This window comes from Mus caroli, chromosome 4 (assembly GCF_900094665.2).
Source record: "Mus caroli chromosome 4, CAROLI_EIJ_v1.1, whole genome shotgun sequence".
Classification (NCBI taxonomy): Eukaryota; Metazoa; Chordata; class Mammalia; order Rodentia; family Muridae; genus Mus; species Mus caroli.
Genome location: NC_034573.1, coordinates 128,710,894 through 128,727,649, shown reverse-complemented (window position 1 = coordinate 128,727,649; position 16,756 = coordinate 128,710,894). Strand labels below are relative to the sequence as shown.

General features: G+C 50.3%; 1 protein-coding gene across 4 annotated transcripts in view; it reads right to left on the bottom strand.

Moving 5' to 3' along the window:
• The window catches only part of Tmco4 (transmembrane and coiled-coil domains 4), an 83,006-nt gene that overhangs the window by 14,192 nt on the left and 52,058 nt on the right, over positions 1 to 16,756 (bottom strand). For all 4 annotated transcript variants that reach the window (XM_021160824.2, XM_021160825.2, XM_029476243.1 and 1 more), the window contains one exon: positions 14,681 to 14,765. In XM_021160824.2, coding sequence (XP_021016483.1) covers positions 14,681 to 14,765 — 85 coding nt within the window. The remainder of the gene's footprint in view (positions 1 to 14,680; positions 14,766 to 16,756) is intronic.

The following is a 16,756-nucleotide window of genomic DNA, read 5'->3' as shown; positions in this document are numbered from 1 at the left end:
GGCTGGCCTCGAACTCAGAAATCCGCCTGCCTCTGCCTCCCAAGTGCTGGGATTAAAGGCGTGCGCCACCACGCCCGGCCCTCAATACTTTGTTTTATAAGTTGCCTTGGTCATGGTGTCTCATCACAGAACAGGCCCGACCAGGCTACTCTTTGGAGGAAAGAGGAAGACTTTGGGATTTTGGACTAGGAAGGTGGCCAAATGCTATAAGCTGTACTTACTGGGCCATCCTAGTAGAAGCTTGGAAGACAATAGTTGCTGAGGGAAATGTGAACTATGGAGGCCCAGCTCGACAGATATCACAGGGGAATGATATTAGCAACCGGGCTAGAGAACATTCTTGTGCTCTAGAGTTTTCATTGGCTGGTGTTTATATTTTGATACACAGGATCTTGGCTTTCCCATCAGAAATGTAATTTGTTTATGGACAAGGTCTCACATTGCTAGGATGGTCCCAGATTCACTATGTAGCCAAGGCTGGCCTCCCACCTCTCAGGTGCTGGGATTCTAGGCATGAACCCCATGGGTCCTTCACTGAGGGCGTGCAACTTGGGAATAAAATTTCTGGTAAACTGAGGACTGCAATCTAGTTGGGACTAGATGGACTGATTATGAGCATGCGTATACTTGAGTAAAGGCAGCTGTCCCTGCTCTGCAGTAAACCATCCTACCTCAGTGGCTCTCGGTGAACAGTGTTTCTTCCCAAGCGTCTACTAACCAGGCATAGCTGCTTCCTGAAGCTCAGGTAGGACTCACTTCTGGAAAATTCTCAGGCATTAAACTCCTCTCCCACCTTGGCTCTTCTCTCAGATTTTGCATTAGGCGACCAAGGAACTTCCTCATTCCCTTTTTCCACTTCCTTACCCCCACAAAGGCATTGTGGGTAATTTCTGCAAATGGATCTTGCTGTGGTTTCTCTCTTCCTCTGTCTAAGCTGTTACTGAAGCACCAGGCATGGATTTCACACCCTGCCTTCTCATGTCCAGAAATTTCAATTTCATTTGATTTATATTCAAATCTCTTATTATTTTATATTATCTATCTATCTATCTATCTATCTATCTATCTATCTATCTACCTACCTTTGGTTTTTCTAAGACAGAGTCTTTCTATGTAGCCCTGGCTGTCCTGGAACTCACTCTGTTGACCAGGCTGGGCTTTAACTCAGGGAACCTCTTGCCTCTGCCTCCCGGGTGCTGGAATTAAAGGTGTGCACAGCTATCATCAGGCCTATTATTTTTTTATTTTTCTAGTATCTTGTTAATCTGCAGGGTTTCTTCTATCTTTTTTCTTTTCTGAGAGAATATATGAAACCCAGGCTGGCCTAGATCTCATGGCCCTCCTGCTTCAGCCTCTTGGGTGCTGGAGTCAAAAGGCTGTGCTGCCACCCCTCTGGCCTTCTTCTCCTTTTTTTTTTTTTTCCTTCTTCTTTCTTTATTAGATATGGTTGACATGAAACTTGATTTGTAGACCAGATTGGCCTCAAACTCAAGAAGAGCTGCCTGCCTCTCTCTCCCAAGTGCTTGGATTAAAGGCGTGTGCCACCCTACGCCATGCCATGCCACCTCTAGTTCCTCTCTCCTCAGCTGCAGTTTTTAACCTATGTTTTAAAGAACTGTAACATACTGTTTTTCTAAGCATGAGGTCTGAGCCGGATGCCTCAGCCTCCAAGTGCTGGGTCACAGGCCTGGACCCTCCCATTACCTCGCATCACCTCCCATCACCTCTTCTATTCTGTTCTTGTTTCTCTACTCCTTGGAAGCTCAGTGCAGCACTTCAAGGAGAATCTGCTGCAACTTAATTAGCGTTTATAGGGTATCTGTAATGGGAGAATTTACACTGCTAATTAGTGGGAAAGCTAATTAGTCTGTACAATTGCCACACCAGAAATATGCTAATATAGACCTATTTCTGCCTGCCCCCTCACTTTCTGGGTCTCTCGCTCTTTCTTTTGCTCTCTCTTTTAAGACAAGAGCTCATCTGTACCCCAGGCTGGCCTGGAACTCCTTGTGTAGCTCAGGCTGACCTTGAGTTTGTGCTAATTCTTCCAACTGAGTGCAAGCATTAGCTACCACAACCAGTATTCTATCTATCTCTCCATCCATCCACCCACCCATCCATCTACTATCTATTTATTTATGTTTATTTCATTTTGGAGGTGCTGAGGCTTAAACACAGGGTCACACACCTGCTGTGCAAATTCTCTACCACTGTAATATGCACAGCCTCTTCCCCTTGCATATATTTTATTTTTATTTAGTCTTTTCTTTTCTTTTCTTTTCTTTTCTTTTCTTTTCTTTTCTTTTCTTTTCTTTTCGACAGGATCTTACCATGTAGCCTTGCTGGCCTGGACCACACTATGTAGACCAGGCCAGCCTCAAACTCATAGAGATCCATCTGCCTCTGCCTCCCAAGTGCTGGGATTAAAGGTGTGCACCATCATGCCTGGCTCTTGTTCTCCTTTTAAAGAATATGGGGTCTCAGTTTGTTGTCCAGGTTGGCCTTGAACTCTTGGACTCAAATATTCCTCTTGCCTCAGCCTCCTGCCTGAATAGCTGGGACTGTACAAGGCAGAAGCTTTGCAAGTCTTTACACCACGTCTGGAATGGCTGCCATGGCTACGGGCAGAGAGCAACGCTCATGATGGACTGTGATGCTGCCTTGCCTCAACAGCCCTTTGTCTGGGAGCTCTGGATGTCAGTAGAATGACTGAGAGCCAGCACAACCCATCTCTGAACGTTCCTGGAACGTCCATGGACCTTTTAAGCCTAGACCCCCATCTTAGAAGGGTCCCCAGTAACAGTGGCTTCCCCTAAGCCTAGACAAAGCAATGCTACCTTGATATTTTCTCTTCTCTGATTGGACCGCACCTCATCCTTGATGTTTCCTCTTCTCTGATTGGACCGTGCCCCTCATCCTTGATGTTTCCTCTTCTCTGATTGGACCGTGCCCCTCATCCCATGAGCCAAAAATAAGCCTTTAATCCCATAAAGCACTGCTCACCAGGTATTTGGTCACAAAGATGAGAAACAAGAGAAGTGCCCCATTCTGCCCCATTCTTATCTCAGATCCCTGGACTCGCAGGATGAATCCAGGAGAGGCTGCCGGGAAACAGCTGTCAAGCAGCTAACTAACAATCCCTTTTCTGCTTTGTAGATTTGGTGCCTACTAAATGTTTATCCAGGAAAATGAAAGCAAGGATAATATTGGTGGCAATTTCTCAGGAATCCCAAACAACTGGTGAGTTTTGCACAGGCTCTCAATGCAAGGCAGGCTGTTGAGACCCCTAGGGTGGGGGTCGAACAAACAGGGGTCACCTAAGACCATCTGCATAGCAGAAATTTACATTACAGTTCCTAACAGCAAAATTACAGTTATGAAGTAGCAACAGAATAGTTTTATGGTTGGGGGTCACCACATGAGGAACTGTATTAAAGGGTCACAGCGGTAGGAAGGCTGAGAACCGCCGCCCTAGAAGCTGGTGTCCGGGCCAGTGGCTGCTGCTCTCTTCTGTGAAGTGTGTCCCTCCAGGGCCACACCAATGTGGAGCTGCACTGACCACAGCACTGAGGGTGTCTCCAAGTAGGGCAGGACCTCAGGAGCCTACAGGAAAGATACCCTAGATGTGGCCCCTCCCAGGAAGCCTCATGGGGCACTAGGAAGGACCTGATGTGGGTGTCAGTTAGAGGCGGATATGCCACACTCATCCTAGACCAATACTCTGTGACAGAGCCCCTGACTTTCTGAGACTATTCTCTTGAAAACTGGGATAATGGTGGGAGGTTGGGGGTGGGGGAGGAGAGAGGGAGATAGAAGGAGAGGAAGAGGGAGGAGGAGGGGGAGAGGGAAAGGAGGGGGAGAGGGAGGAGCTGGGTAATGGAACAGAGGTAGGGGGAAGGGGGAGAGGAAGTGGGGAGAGGATTTTCTGCTAGAGATGGGGCAGGTAGGAAGGGATGGCTGTCCCCTGTGGTTCTGTGCTCCAGGATCACCAGCCTTGTCCCCTCCTTGGCACACTGGATGGGGGACAGTATTCGCCATCAGGGTTCTGCAGAGAGGAGGCAGGACAGATCAACTCCACCGCTGCTAGCTCTCTGAGTCTGTGATTCGCATACAGCAGACCCATCAGACCACACAACAGAGCCGCACCAGCCACCAGATTACAAAATGCAAAGCTAACCTGAGGGATGGGAGACTCCAGACTCCTGGCCTAATTAAGTCTACAGGCTCCCTAGGCACTCTCCAGAATCGCAGCGGTAATTATCTGACTATCTGACGTCCCTGCTGTGGTTCCCAGTGCAGCTCTCAGTTCAAGCTGATAAAGATCTTTCCAGCCCGACATGCTGCCCACAGCTCCCGCTCAGGAGCCTCAGCTTGACCCTTCTAATGAGCAACGGGCAGAGACGCTGAAGCTCGGCTGGTTAATTAAGTCTGAACAGCGCACATAGGCACTTTAAAGAAAGTGCCCAATGCAGACTGGGTTGAAATGGAAGGTCTAAGTGCTCTCCGTGGAGCCGGCATCTCCATGTCCCCACAAATCCCCTGCTCTGTACCTTTTGTTTTTTGATTTGACCAAGAGGAAGCTAATAGCTAAATCCATAGCTCAATTACTGCACAGGCTAATAATAGAGAAACAGAGTGTCCTGCGCCTCTGTTTTCCCATCCAACTTGACAGAAGCTAGAGTCATCTGGGAAGAACTTCAACTGAGAAAACACAATCAGCCCATAGGCGAGTCTGTGTAGGGCATCTTCTTGATAGATGATTGATGTGAGAAGGCCCAGCCCACTGTGGGTGGGGCCACCCTTGCAGGTGGCTCTGGGTCATCTAAGAAAGCAGCTTAAGTAATGCTCCAGGGAGTTGGTGCACACCTTTAAGCCCAGCTCTCAGGAGGCAGAGGCAGGTGGGTCTCTGTGAGTTCAAGGTCGACCTGGTCTATGGAGCAATAGCCGGGGTTACATAGAGGGAAACAACAGGGCAAGACCAAACAAAAAGCAGTCGAACATGCGTGGGAGCAAGGCAGGAAGCAGTGTTCCGCCACGGGTGTCTTAGCTCCCGCCTCTATGTTCCCACCTTGAATTCCTGTCTTGGCTTCTCTCAGTGATGGGCCATAAATTTTAAGAGAAATAAACTCTTTCCTTCCCTAATTGCTTTTGGTCAGGGTTCCCATCACGGTGACAGAAGTGCTAAGACATGGGGTACTCACTCAGGACAGTGGTAATCCTCCTACATGAAGATGGCTTCCTGGCCAGCCCCGTACTGGCCTTAGAGACAATCTCTATCCTATGGCTAGCCCCATGAAGAAAGCATTACGGGGTCCATTTCTCAGGAGACCAAGGCTTACATACTAAACGTGCAGTTTGCTTACTCAGCTGGGAGTAGTACTGTTGGGTTTAGACGCAGGCTTAGCTGTGAGCACATCTGCTGGCTCGAGGCTCAGCTCTCTGACATGGAAACTTCCTAATGGCTTTATATCTCCTATGCCTCCCTAGCCTTTTCTTTGTGGTCTCAGGGATTCTGCATGCTAGGCAGGCATTTTACCAGCTCTGATACCTACACGGGTGTATTTTTCTAACTTTCACCGCGTCAGAGGCAAGATGGAGCCGGCAATGCCTCTGTCTCAGTGATGTTAGTTCTACACAATGAGAGAAAACAGCAAAGCCCTTCATACATGGCCTGTCACATAGTCCACAGTCAACAAGTAGCCACTATTAAAACACAGACTAACTAGGGCAGGCTCCGGTGTCCTTTCACCAATCAGCCTAAAGTCTGGAGAGCTGAAGTGACTTGCCCAAGGCCGAACAGGGATCAGCAGAGTCTGGATTCAGGTCTCTAGAGTCTACACCTGGTGCTCCTTTGCCCCATACTCTCCCCTGTTATCCTGCATCTGGAAGACACTCGGAAGGATGACAAAAGGAGTCTGAGGATCCGAGAGCGATGGGGAGCCAGCCGGGTGGACAGAAGTGAGGGACCCCAGGGCCCAGCAGAAGCAGGCTTTTTAATCACTTAGCAAATACACCCTAAGGCCTGCTGGCCCAGCCCTGACTTCATGCACCGGGCCACCTGGCAGAGACCATTCCTAGTGCACCGAATTAATTCCCTCAATCCCTCTGGGATGAAGAGGAGAATAAATCCACGCCTGAACAAATGCACCCATGGATGAACGCATACGTCAGCTGAAGCAGGAACTGATTTCTGGGTTCAGAGGGCTTTTTCCCAGCTGAGGCAGCTAGCATGAGTCAGTCTGAACTGAGCTCCTCCAAATGTCCAATTTAAAAAATCTTTTCAAAGCAAATACACAGGGAAAAAAAAAAAAAAAAAAAAAAAAAAAAAACGGAACGGTCCATTATGCTCTGGGGCCTCGAGTCTCTTAGAGAGGCTCCAGTGGAGGTTCTTCTTGGCAGCGGGCACCGTCACCCTCACCCCTGCCACCAGCTGGCATCATTCCCAAAGCAAATTGATGTCCTTGGCTGGGAGACAGACTTTTGTTTGGGAGTGGGGGGGCTGTTTAACTTGGGGTAATCCTGGCTCGGCTCATTTCCTGATCGCTTGACAGGTGTGCTTCCTGTCTGAGTTTTGAAGGGGTGGTGGTGGAGCAGGGTGGGTGGGCTGCTATCTTGGTGTTGCAGGGTCACTGGGAGGCTTGGGCAATGGCTCATCAGTCAGCCCAGGTGTCCTGTGCACTGTGGTGTCTGTCCTTTGGGTTAAGGCAGCTCATGACCCCACTCCCCTCTTCCAAAGACCTGGAGTGTTTTCTTCGGTAGGAAGAACTCCCAACATGCTTAACCTACCTCATTCATAAGTCAGTTACTAACATGCCCAGGTCTGAGCCAGAGACCCCAACCCATGCCTCTGGGAGGGCAGTTTACTTCAGCTGACTAAGTTTCAGGAGGGTGAGACTGCTGCTGCCATCGCTCCACAACCTGGTATAGAACTTGGCACACAGTAGGCACCCCATGAACGAGCCAAGGAACTGGAATATCTGATCTAGGATATGGCTGTGGCTGAAAGCACACCACCAGGATGGGCTGCAGTAAAATCCAGAGTCAGAGAGAGACACAAGCGAGTCCCCCTTCTCTACCTTCCTGCTTGAGTGAGTGTGTGTGTGTGTGTGTGTGTGTGTGCTTGTGTGTCACACCTCAGGCACTGTCCACCTCATTTTTACTTGAACTTGATAATTAGCCAGACTGATTGGCCTTATGAATGAGGCTCCCCACCCCCCAGCTTTGCCTACACAGCACTGGGCTTACACACCTCCATGGTCAAACGCTTCTTAGGTGGGAACAGGGCATCAAACTCGGGTGCTCACACTTGTGGCAGACTCGGCACTCCGCATGCCATCTCTCCAGCCATTACTTCACCGTCTCTAAATCTCAATTTGCATGTAGAAAACCTGTCCCATGGGTTGGATGGGACTTGAGGAAAAGATGTATTAAATTCTCATCGGAGGAAAGAGCAGAGGTTGGACCATCCTGGGAGACTGTAGCAGCCATTCCTGTTATATACTCCTTCCTAACCTTAGTGCCTTCCTCTCTCTCCAGTCACCACTGCCAGCCCATCCCCTCTGATTGCCTACATACTGGGCACAGTCTAGAGCCAAGTGCTATCAAAGCAACCCTCACTTTGGCTGGGATCTGCTGGGTCCCACTCCCAATCTCTCGGGCCCAAGGCTGGGCACTGGCTTTGATGCCCTGGGAACTACAGGAGAGCTGGTAGCCAGGTTTCTGAGCTCCTGGGATCAACCAATGAGGCTCTTCTCCAAGGGCCTCGGGACTTGCTTTGCTTGGGCTTCCTGTAAGAGTTTCCCACACCTTCCAAGCTGGAAGGACTGTTAACGAGGGAGAGCTAGGGAAGGAAATTCTCCTTTTGCAGAGCGGGAAGCTGAGGCTCAGGCCTGTGATGTCTGAATGAGAATGGCCCCATAGGCTCATGTATTTGAATGCTTGGTTAGCAGGGCGTGGAACTGTTTGGGAAGGATTAGAGGCATTAGGGGTGTGGCCTTGTTGGAAGAAGTGTGTTGCTAGAGGGTGGGCTTTGAGGCTTCACATCAGGCCTGTGTCACTGTCTGTCGCCTGCAGATCAGGATGAAAAACTCCCAGCTATTGTCCCAGTGCTGTGCCTCTCTACTTCCTGCCATGGTGATCACGGACTAACCTGAAACTGTAAGCAAGCCACCAGTTAGATGCTTCCTTTTATAAGAGTTGCCTTGGTCATAGTGTCTCCTCATTACTATAGAACAGTAACTAAAGCAGGGCCCATATTGTCTTGACTGAGCCTTAGTTGAGAACTCATGGCAGAGGCCAGAATCCCACTGAGGTCTTCTGGCTTCTAGTATGGGTTCAGGAAACAGAACCGGTCTGGAATATTATTTTTGTGGAACTCTGAGGACCCAGTGTAGATGTAAGACTCAAACAGTTCAGATGGTGCTGGCTTTGGGTGATTCTGGTATTTATAGACACCGATCATTATTTGCTCTGAAGGGACTCCGGGAAATGATGGGTGGATTCTAGTCCACCAGAGTAAACCCTTCTCTCCAGTGCTCAGATGATGGCAGCTTGCCTGGGATTAGGAGAGGTCTCTCTGTGTGCAGATTAATCAATGCTAAAGAATCAGGGCTGCCTGGAACCAGTCAGGCCACTGTGTGGTGAGAGTTGTTTTCTCTGCCATGTGCTCCAGCCACACCACAGGCCCTAATGTAACCAGTCAACTGATGACAGACCAAAACCTTCCATATCCTGGACCGAAATTGTCTTCCCTCCTCCGAAGTTGACTACTTGGGGGATTTAGTCACACCATCTGAAAGCTACGTGACTGCATGTGACATAGCCTCACCATGGCCTTGCCCTGCTTGTGACTTGCTTATGGGTTAACTGCAGCTCAGGGATGTTAGCTCACAGGATCAATGGTAGTACTAGGACTCACGCTACAAGTTCGAGCCCCACAGCTGATGGACTTGCTAGTAGGCCAGGCGTGGGAAGAGCCGTGTAGCCACTCCCCTAATGACGCAGACACCCCAAATCCTGCCATTCTGCCATGGCTGGGCATGGGCCAGGCCTGAGTACAAGTGAGGTTGTTTGTGAATATATGGAGAGCCTTTCTCCCACTCATTCTGCTCTGTGGGGTGGGTCAAAGCAGTTTAGCAAGGCAAGACCCTGCTTTCATCCCTCCAGGGTCACCAAGGAGGCTGGACACACAGGCTGGGCTCTGGACACTTGGGATCCTCAGTGTCCCTCCTCAGTGGGTGGTGTGTTACTTTCAACTTCTTGGGGGGGTCTCTGGATTATGTTCTAGCAAAATAGGGACAGAGAGGAAGTCTAAATAACTCTCAGGACTAGCAGGAGAGATGTCCCCACTGCTAGACATCTCCAAGGAGTCTGGTAGTGCCACCATCTGGGTAGCCACCTGCACAGAGGGGACCCTCCTCTATTCTGAGAATAGAGAGTGGAAGGCTGAGCACAGCAGCCTTCTAGAGCAAGTCACAGCCAGCTGACCAAGGGGCCCCAGGGACATTCTCAACGCAGGAGAAGGTGAGGGGACATTTCGCAGGAGTTGGGTCTCACCTTTTATTATTATGAGAAATGAAGTCAAGGCTTTGTGACAGATACCCTACCCACTGAGCTATCCTGCTGGCCCTGTACCCAGGTGGCTCTGAGGTCCTAGGTCACAGTTACTCACGGGTCTGTGAGACAGCTGTGCAAAGAAGCAAGCAGTAGGGAAGGCACCTGGGAAGTGGAGAGCAGCCTGAAGTTGCAGGTAGTCTGGTGTCACATGGCCTCTGTCAGGCTGCCTGCCCTGCCACCTGCTGGCCTGGGACCTGGCTCCTCAGGTTCTTTGCTTCAGCGACCTCATCTGTGGACCAGTCACACTAATCAGAGCTCTCTGATTAAATAGGTTACTGTAAGGGGAGAGTTAGCGCTTGTAGGGACATTAAGTACAGTTAATGTAAATGTGACTGCTGCTACTCTCGGAGGAGAACCTTCCCAGTCGAGGCTACACAGGTTGTCTGGGAACAGCAGAGTGTGGCCAGAGCTCCACGGAGGGGGCGGCAGGTGGCAGAGAGGATGCTGGACAGGAGGGCCTTGGGTGTTACTGAGAGAAGTCTGCACCTTGTGTAGAGAGCAGTGGAAGCCCCTGGGCTCTGTAGGCCCCCGGGATCTGGAAAGTTGCTCTGTGTGTGTACAGATAATGGGTTGAGTATACACAGGTAGGCTATAGACTGCCCAGGGTCCACCCCTCCTGCAATTCATCTATGGGGTTGACCTAACTGCTCATTTCTTCCACGATTCAGAGACTTCAGGGTTACAGCCCCAGATCCACCCACCTCCCGATGTGTCAGCATCTCCCTCCATCCCCCATCAGGCTTCTTCTGTAGGCTGTGGAAACCCTAGGCACTGCCACTCCCAGATGTTCTCTGGAACCCCACCTTTATCTGTGCTGACGACTACCCCAGAAGACGTCTCTGCAAGCCCCCACTGCATGACACCTGCCATTATCTAGAGTCTGTGTCCTCTCTGTCCAGCACTGCAGTTCTGAGGAAGGCCACTGGCTCTGCACTAAGACCCTTGTGGGTTACTCTCTCTCAGCGGAGAGAGAGAGCTGCTACACCCACACCCTGGGGTTGCTGTGTTGGGGGCTGAAGTGAGGAAATGTTCACACAAGCTCAGAACACGGCAGTTGCCAGTCCACACCAGCTCACATGCAGGCCACCTTGCTTATGTCCCTCACCCTAAGTCAAGCCTGAGCTGAGCATCCCGACGTGCCAGGCAGTGGGGTGATAGTAGGGTACAGGCCAGGCCCCACCCATCAGGAGTTCCTGTCCATCATGGCGCTAGGACATTTTGAAGCTCAGGGACATAGAGAATAAGGTCTCGCATATTCATAGCATTTCCTGTGCCCTGCACAATCTCATGTTAGAGTGCACAGATAGAATTAAGTCTTGGCTCGGCACATGTGTCAGACCTAGCTACTTCAGCACTTGTGATCTTATTTTAATCCTTTAACCATCCTTTGGGGTAAATATACAAAGTCCTATATTTAGCTGAAGACTCAGAGGCACAGAGAGATTAGGTAAGTGGCCCACAGTCCCATGCCATCTGTGACAGAGACGAGTATGCTCAGCGTTCTTATAGGTAGGCCAGGAAAGCCAGGAAAGACAATGGAAGTTGTTTTGGGCACCATTACTACCAAATGCTGTGTGCAAGGCCATCCAAGGATCATGCCCTGGCCCACCCCTGAGAAGCCAACAGCCTCTCTCAAATCTCTCTCTCTCTCTCTCTCTCTCTCTCTCTCTCTCTCTCTCTCTCTCTCTCTCCAGCTTCCAGCCTCAACAGAGGGAGCTGCTGGACAGTCTCATTCCCAGGGACCATGTTAAATGATAACTGAATTTCACATACCCAGCAGGGGAACTGAAGCCAAAGCCTGCCTAGTATCAGCCCAGTGGTTCTCAACCTGTGGGTCGCAACCCCTTAAAGATTTAAAATCAGGTATCCTGCATCTCAGATATTTACATTACAGTTCATAACAATAGCAAAAATACAGCTCTAAAGTAGCAATGAAATACTGTTATGGCTCGGGGAGAGGGGTGTCTCCACTCATGAGAAACTATCTTAAAGGGTAGCAGCTTTAGGAAGGTTGAGAGGATGGATCTGAAGGCAACATGTAATTTATACCATCTGGAGGCGGAGGCCGCCTTTCTTTTTGTCTCCATGAAGAACTAATTCTATTGATAAGACCACATCACTTGAGGTAACGAGCCAGGTGCAGGGTTTGTTCATGAGGTGGGGAAATGACAACCATATAAAGGATGGCGGTGTTCCACAGGCCTCCTGAGGAGCAGCCTCAGAGAGCAGCGAGGAGCCTGGGTGGCTGGCAGCCAGCATGAACAGACACATGCACAGGTGAGTTGGGGGGCTGTGACCAGGTGTGTGAGAGCACAGGGGGGCGGGGTGTGCGGGATGGAGAGTGTATTGGCCTGCAGGGGATCATGGGAAATGGTCAGACTTGGCCATCTCAAGCTCCAGTGTTTGGAGACATGGTTTTGACAGCAAGCTCTAAGATGATGCCGGGGTCTGGCATACATGAGGAGGGGGCCTTAGGTGTATCTGCCTGTTTGCCTGGTGCTGGCACTCTAGGGAGCTACCAGAAGCTAAGCACATCCTAGGTGGCCACTGTCCTTGCCACCTTCTAAGGACAAATACACACAGAGATGACCTAAATCTAGCCAGCAGCTGACAGCGAGGCCCACTGACTTCACAGCCAAAGTAGAGCCCATGTCAGACCAACAGACCACAGGCAGCTACTCATTCCTGGGTGTATTCGTGCTGCACCCCTCCATGTCTAGGGCTACTTTGTTATGCAAGGTCACAGCTGACTGGTCCACGCCTTTGGCCTCTTTAGAATGTGTGTTTTCACATAGACAACTTTACCACTTGATAAATCTCCCCTGCTTTTTCCTAAGAGAGACAGGCTGTGCCATGTTCGTGTATATAAAGCAGCAATACAGAACTCAGCACTTCGAAGTTGTTGGGACTCAAAAAAGTGTCATGGTAGTAGGGGGAGGTTGGCAAAGGTTTTAGGAAAGAGAGACACTGGCTCTCTGGGGGCTTATCCAGCTGTCTAGAGCATCCTAGGTGGGTTAACAGAGATACATGGATTGACCCTGTCTATCTGTCCGTCTGTCTGTGGTACCTAAGAAGGGGAAGAATATATACAGAAAAGGATGTTCAATGTCCTTCATCTTTAATCTAATTTTCATCCCTACTTTCTTCCTGGTTCTTGCCTTACCTCTGACCTCTGCTTCAGTTTTCCTGGCAAGCATAGCCCAGAACCAGCCAGGCCCTTTTGCATAATGGTTGCAGATAGACCAGAGCTACTTGAAATAGGGCCACAGTGCCTTTGCATTGCATGCACTGGCTAGACACAAGCAGGGGGAGAAAGGTTGGTGCAAGCTAAAGGAGATTGGGAGTAGGGAAGGGGTAGGGGCCCAGGTGGTGACCTTCTGGGGCTAGTGCCAAGAGTGGTATAGCCACGTTGTCTGTAACCAGAAAAATCGCCTCTGCTGTCAGGCTGGTGGTGGAGACATGCTTTGGTAAAAAGAACAAGATGGGACTAACCACACTCTCTCCTGATCTTAGGGACCTCTGGTAACGTCAGCATTGAAATGGACCCTGACCTCTTCAGATCTAGCTGATAGCAGGCATCCCATCTTTCCGTGTTCTTGCTGGATGAGGAGCAATTGTGTCATGTGCTTGGGCTGACTGGGGTGAGGGGTAGCTTTGGGTGAGCAGTGATTGACAGGCAGAGGCTTCCCATGACATCCTTGCCCCAAATGGTTTGAAGATTGGCCAAAAACGCTGTATGGGCACCTCACTTGCTGCTCAGATCATGGGGTAGGGCTCTCAGAGCATGGGGTAGGGCCCTCAGAGCATGGGGTAGGGCCCTCAGAGCATGGGGCAGGACCCTCAGAGCATGGGGCAGGGCCCTCAGTTCTGTAACTGGGAAAGTGAGGCTCAGAATGGTGCTCACTGAGGTCCTGGGGACAGAGGCCACCACTCCAGCTACTCCGCCTATCTGCCCTGCTGCGTGTGCAGGAGCTCTGTTCCGGAGCTTTCTCTTGTGGTCAGTGTCTTTTGCTCTATGTGCCATCAGGCAGTCGGTCGGGGAGCAACCTGTGTCCTAGCAGGAGTGACACACCCAGCATGCTCTGCAGCTCACTCACTTCCCAAACAGCTTCCTCCCCAACAGCTTCTGCGGATGGATTTGAGCAGAGCCAGCATAATGTCCTGAGGTTCTCTCCTGCCAGTGGCCCCGCCCCTCAGCTGCGTTAGTACAGAGAAAATGACACAGGGCCTTACAGACCTCATGGGTCTCTATGGTAGGTTAAATGTGGCCTCTCAGATCTGTTTAGCTAGAATTTGTGAATATAATCTTTCTTGGAAAAGGATCTACAAAGATTTAATTAAAGATCTTGGCGATTGTACTCCGTCAGAATGGGCCCTAAAGCCAATGACCCTCCCTGTTCTTGGAAGAAGAGGAACAAAGGATGTACTACAGAAGATGGATGCAGAGAGTGGAGTGAAATACCTTACAAGGATCACTAAGGGATGCCAAGAACCACCAAAGATGGCCAAATGCAGGGAAGGGATGCCGAAGTTCACCAAGGGTTACCAATGGCTACCAAGCACCTCCAAGGAACGCCAAGGACTGCCAAGGACCACCTAAGGACACCAAGGACCACTGAGGACCTCCAAGGACTGCCAAAGATCATTAAGAGTGGAGCAAGGACCATCAAGAACCAACAAGGGATGCCAATAACTTTAATGAACTGCTAACAAGAGCCAAGGGCCACTAAGGACAGCCAAGACTGCCAAGGAATGCCAAGCCACTGGAAGCAAGGCTCCTTCTCTCTCTTAGCTTCATGGTGAGTGTGGTGCTGCAGACACCGTGCACTCTGTCACACAAGAACATTTACCAGAGTGCAGGGACACTGGCATCATGATGGGACAGCCTTCCATTCATACAATCTAGTGTATATACAGAACTAGCCTTTCCATTTAAAACTATGCATTTGAACTGTTATTTTAAGGACCGGGAATGTACTTTGCAAAACTCACGACCCCAGGCCCAGAACCAGTGCCCTTGGGACCAACTTGAGAAGGGCTCTTGTTTGTCAATGCATATGCTTACCTTGCTCCTGAGCCATTTCTTGCAGACAGAAGTAGATGACTCTGGCTCCCAGACTGAATCCAATCAAGGTGACAGGTCTCCGGCCCTGAGGGGAAACAGGACACAGGTGCTTGGAGAGGTTACAGCAAGTTTCAGCAAGTCAGTCCTTGCATGGACTGCAAACTCGCTCAGCACTTGCCTGTGTGCACATTACAGTTCCCACACTCTGAAGTGTCAGTCATTGGTATCGGGACCCTTGCGTATGCAGGAGTTAGCAGCTCAGGGGTTGGCTTCCTCTAGAGCACTTGGTCTCTGACTTGGCTAATTCCTTTTCATTTCAAACCATCATTGGCCATGGCTCCTCCTCCCAGGGACACAGAATATGTTAATTACAAGGACTCCTCCCTTGGACTCATCTGCCTACGGCTAAGGACTGCAGTGATGTGGGCATTCCTCTGGGGATGCAGAGATTAGACACAAGATGCGATGTGATGAGTAGGGAGGTATGGGATGGGGCTTAGTTTTCTGGAGAGGAAGGCTCTAGATGATAGAGCAGTGAGTGTCTGGGGAGCCTGGAGAAATGTGGGCCCATGTATCGGAGGCTTTCCATGGAGATCTCTGGTCTGGCCTGGTGCGAGAGTTCCAGCAAGGGAAAGTGAGTATGAGCAGGGAGGGGAAGTTGTTTCCTCTCCACACCACCCTGGGCTGAGTCAGGTAGGGCTGGGCCTACAAGAGGCTGACTAGCCAGTAAGGAGTGTGGCAGAGCTTCAGGCAGCATTTCAGGAGAGCAGATCTCTTCCCAAGTGTTACAGCTCTAAGGACAGAAGTTCTCGGATGATGGAGTAGTTCTTGCACACCTTTAATCCTTCTGGATAGGATTCTTATATACAGTTTGGGGGTGGGTCAGGGTCTGACAACAGGTACTTCTCATTGGCTTGGTCTGAGAGCTTAGGGAAACCTTATTTGCATATGGGAGGGCTTGGTGCTGCTCCTAGGAGACTGATGGCCACACACCTCTCTGCGGGGGTTGGGAGGGGGCGTTGTGGGAGGCTGTAGCTGTGACAGAAGCCAGGAGTCCAGGGGGCATGGCCAAAAACTTGCTGTCCCTTGCAGGTGGAAGTCACCTACCGGGTCACCAGGGTTCAAAGCCTATGCTCTACCCAACCGGGAACCAGGCTGCCTATGCATAGCACATCGCCCCACAGAGAAAGACGAGGTATCATGGAACATGCCAAAGAAAAAGGAGACTGGAGAACAGGGTCCAGCTGCACACAGGCGAAGGAGCGGGCAGCTAAAAGCTGCAATGCTCCTGGTGTCCCTTCCTTCCCTCTTTGTCCTGAGCCTTTCTAGGCACACAGAGAGGAAACTTCCGGAAGTTCACTGTAGCTCAGAGTGTCCCCAGGGTGGGAGTCCTAGCCAGGTGGCTGAAGACCGGGGACAGCCACAACTTCCAGGGATGCCTCTCATTTCCATGTATCCCTGAAAGTCTGGAATGTGCACAGAATATTGGGGGACACACGTGGACACGGAGAAGCTGGTGCTTGGCACAAGACGCCACAGTTATGAAGGAGGTGGGGCTCCCAGAAGACAGTGCAGTTATTTGAATGAGAACAGTTCTCCCAGTGAGCACTGTCTGTCCCACACATTTGTGGATTGAGATTTGAGCCCTTGCCATGCCTGCTTCAAAGTAAACATTTCCTTTTATGTTTCCTTGGTCATGGTATCTTGTCACAGCAATAGAAAAGTAACTAAGACAGAGTCATGGCTTCTTTTGGGGTGTGCATATACAACCTAGGTCCTGGAACCTGTGAATGTCACCTGCTGTCCACGATAGGGACTTTGCAGATGTGTAGTCAAGAATCTCAGCTAGGCTCAGTGGCATTCCTATGACCCAGCACACAGGACACTGAGCCTAGGTGACTGCTGTGAGTTCGAGGCCAGCATATTTCTAGTGCAGCCTGGGCTATAGAGTGAGATACTGTCTCATCCAAAACAAATAAATAGGGATGCAGGAGTCAGTCAGAGGGATGCAGGAGTCAGAGGGATGCAGGAGTCAGTCAGAGGGATGTAGGAGTCAGTCAGAGGGATGCAGGAGTC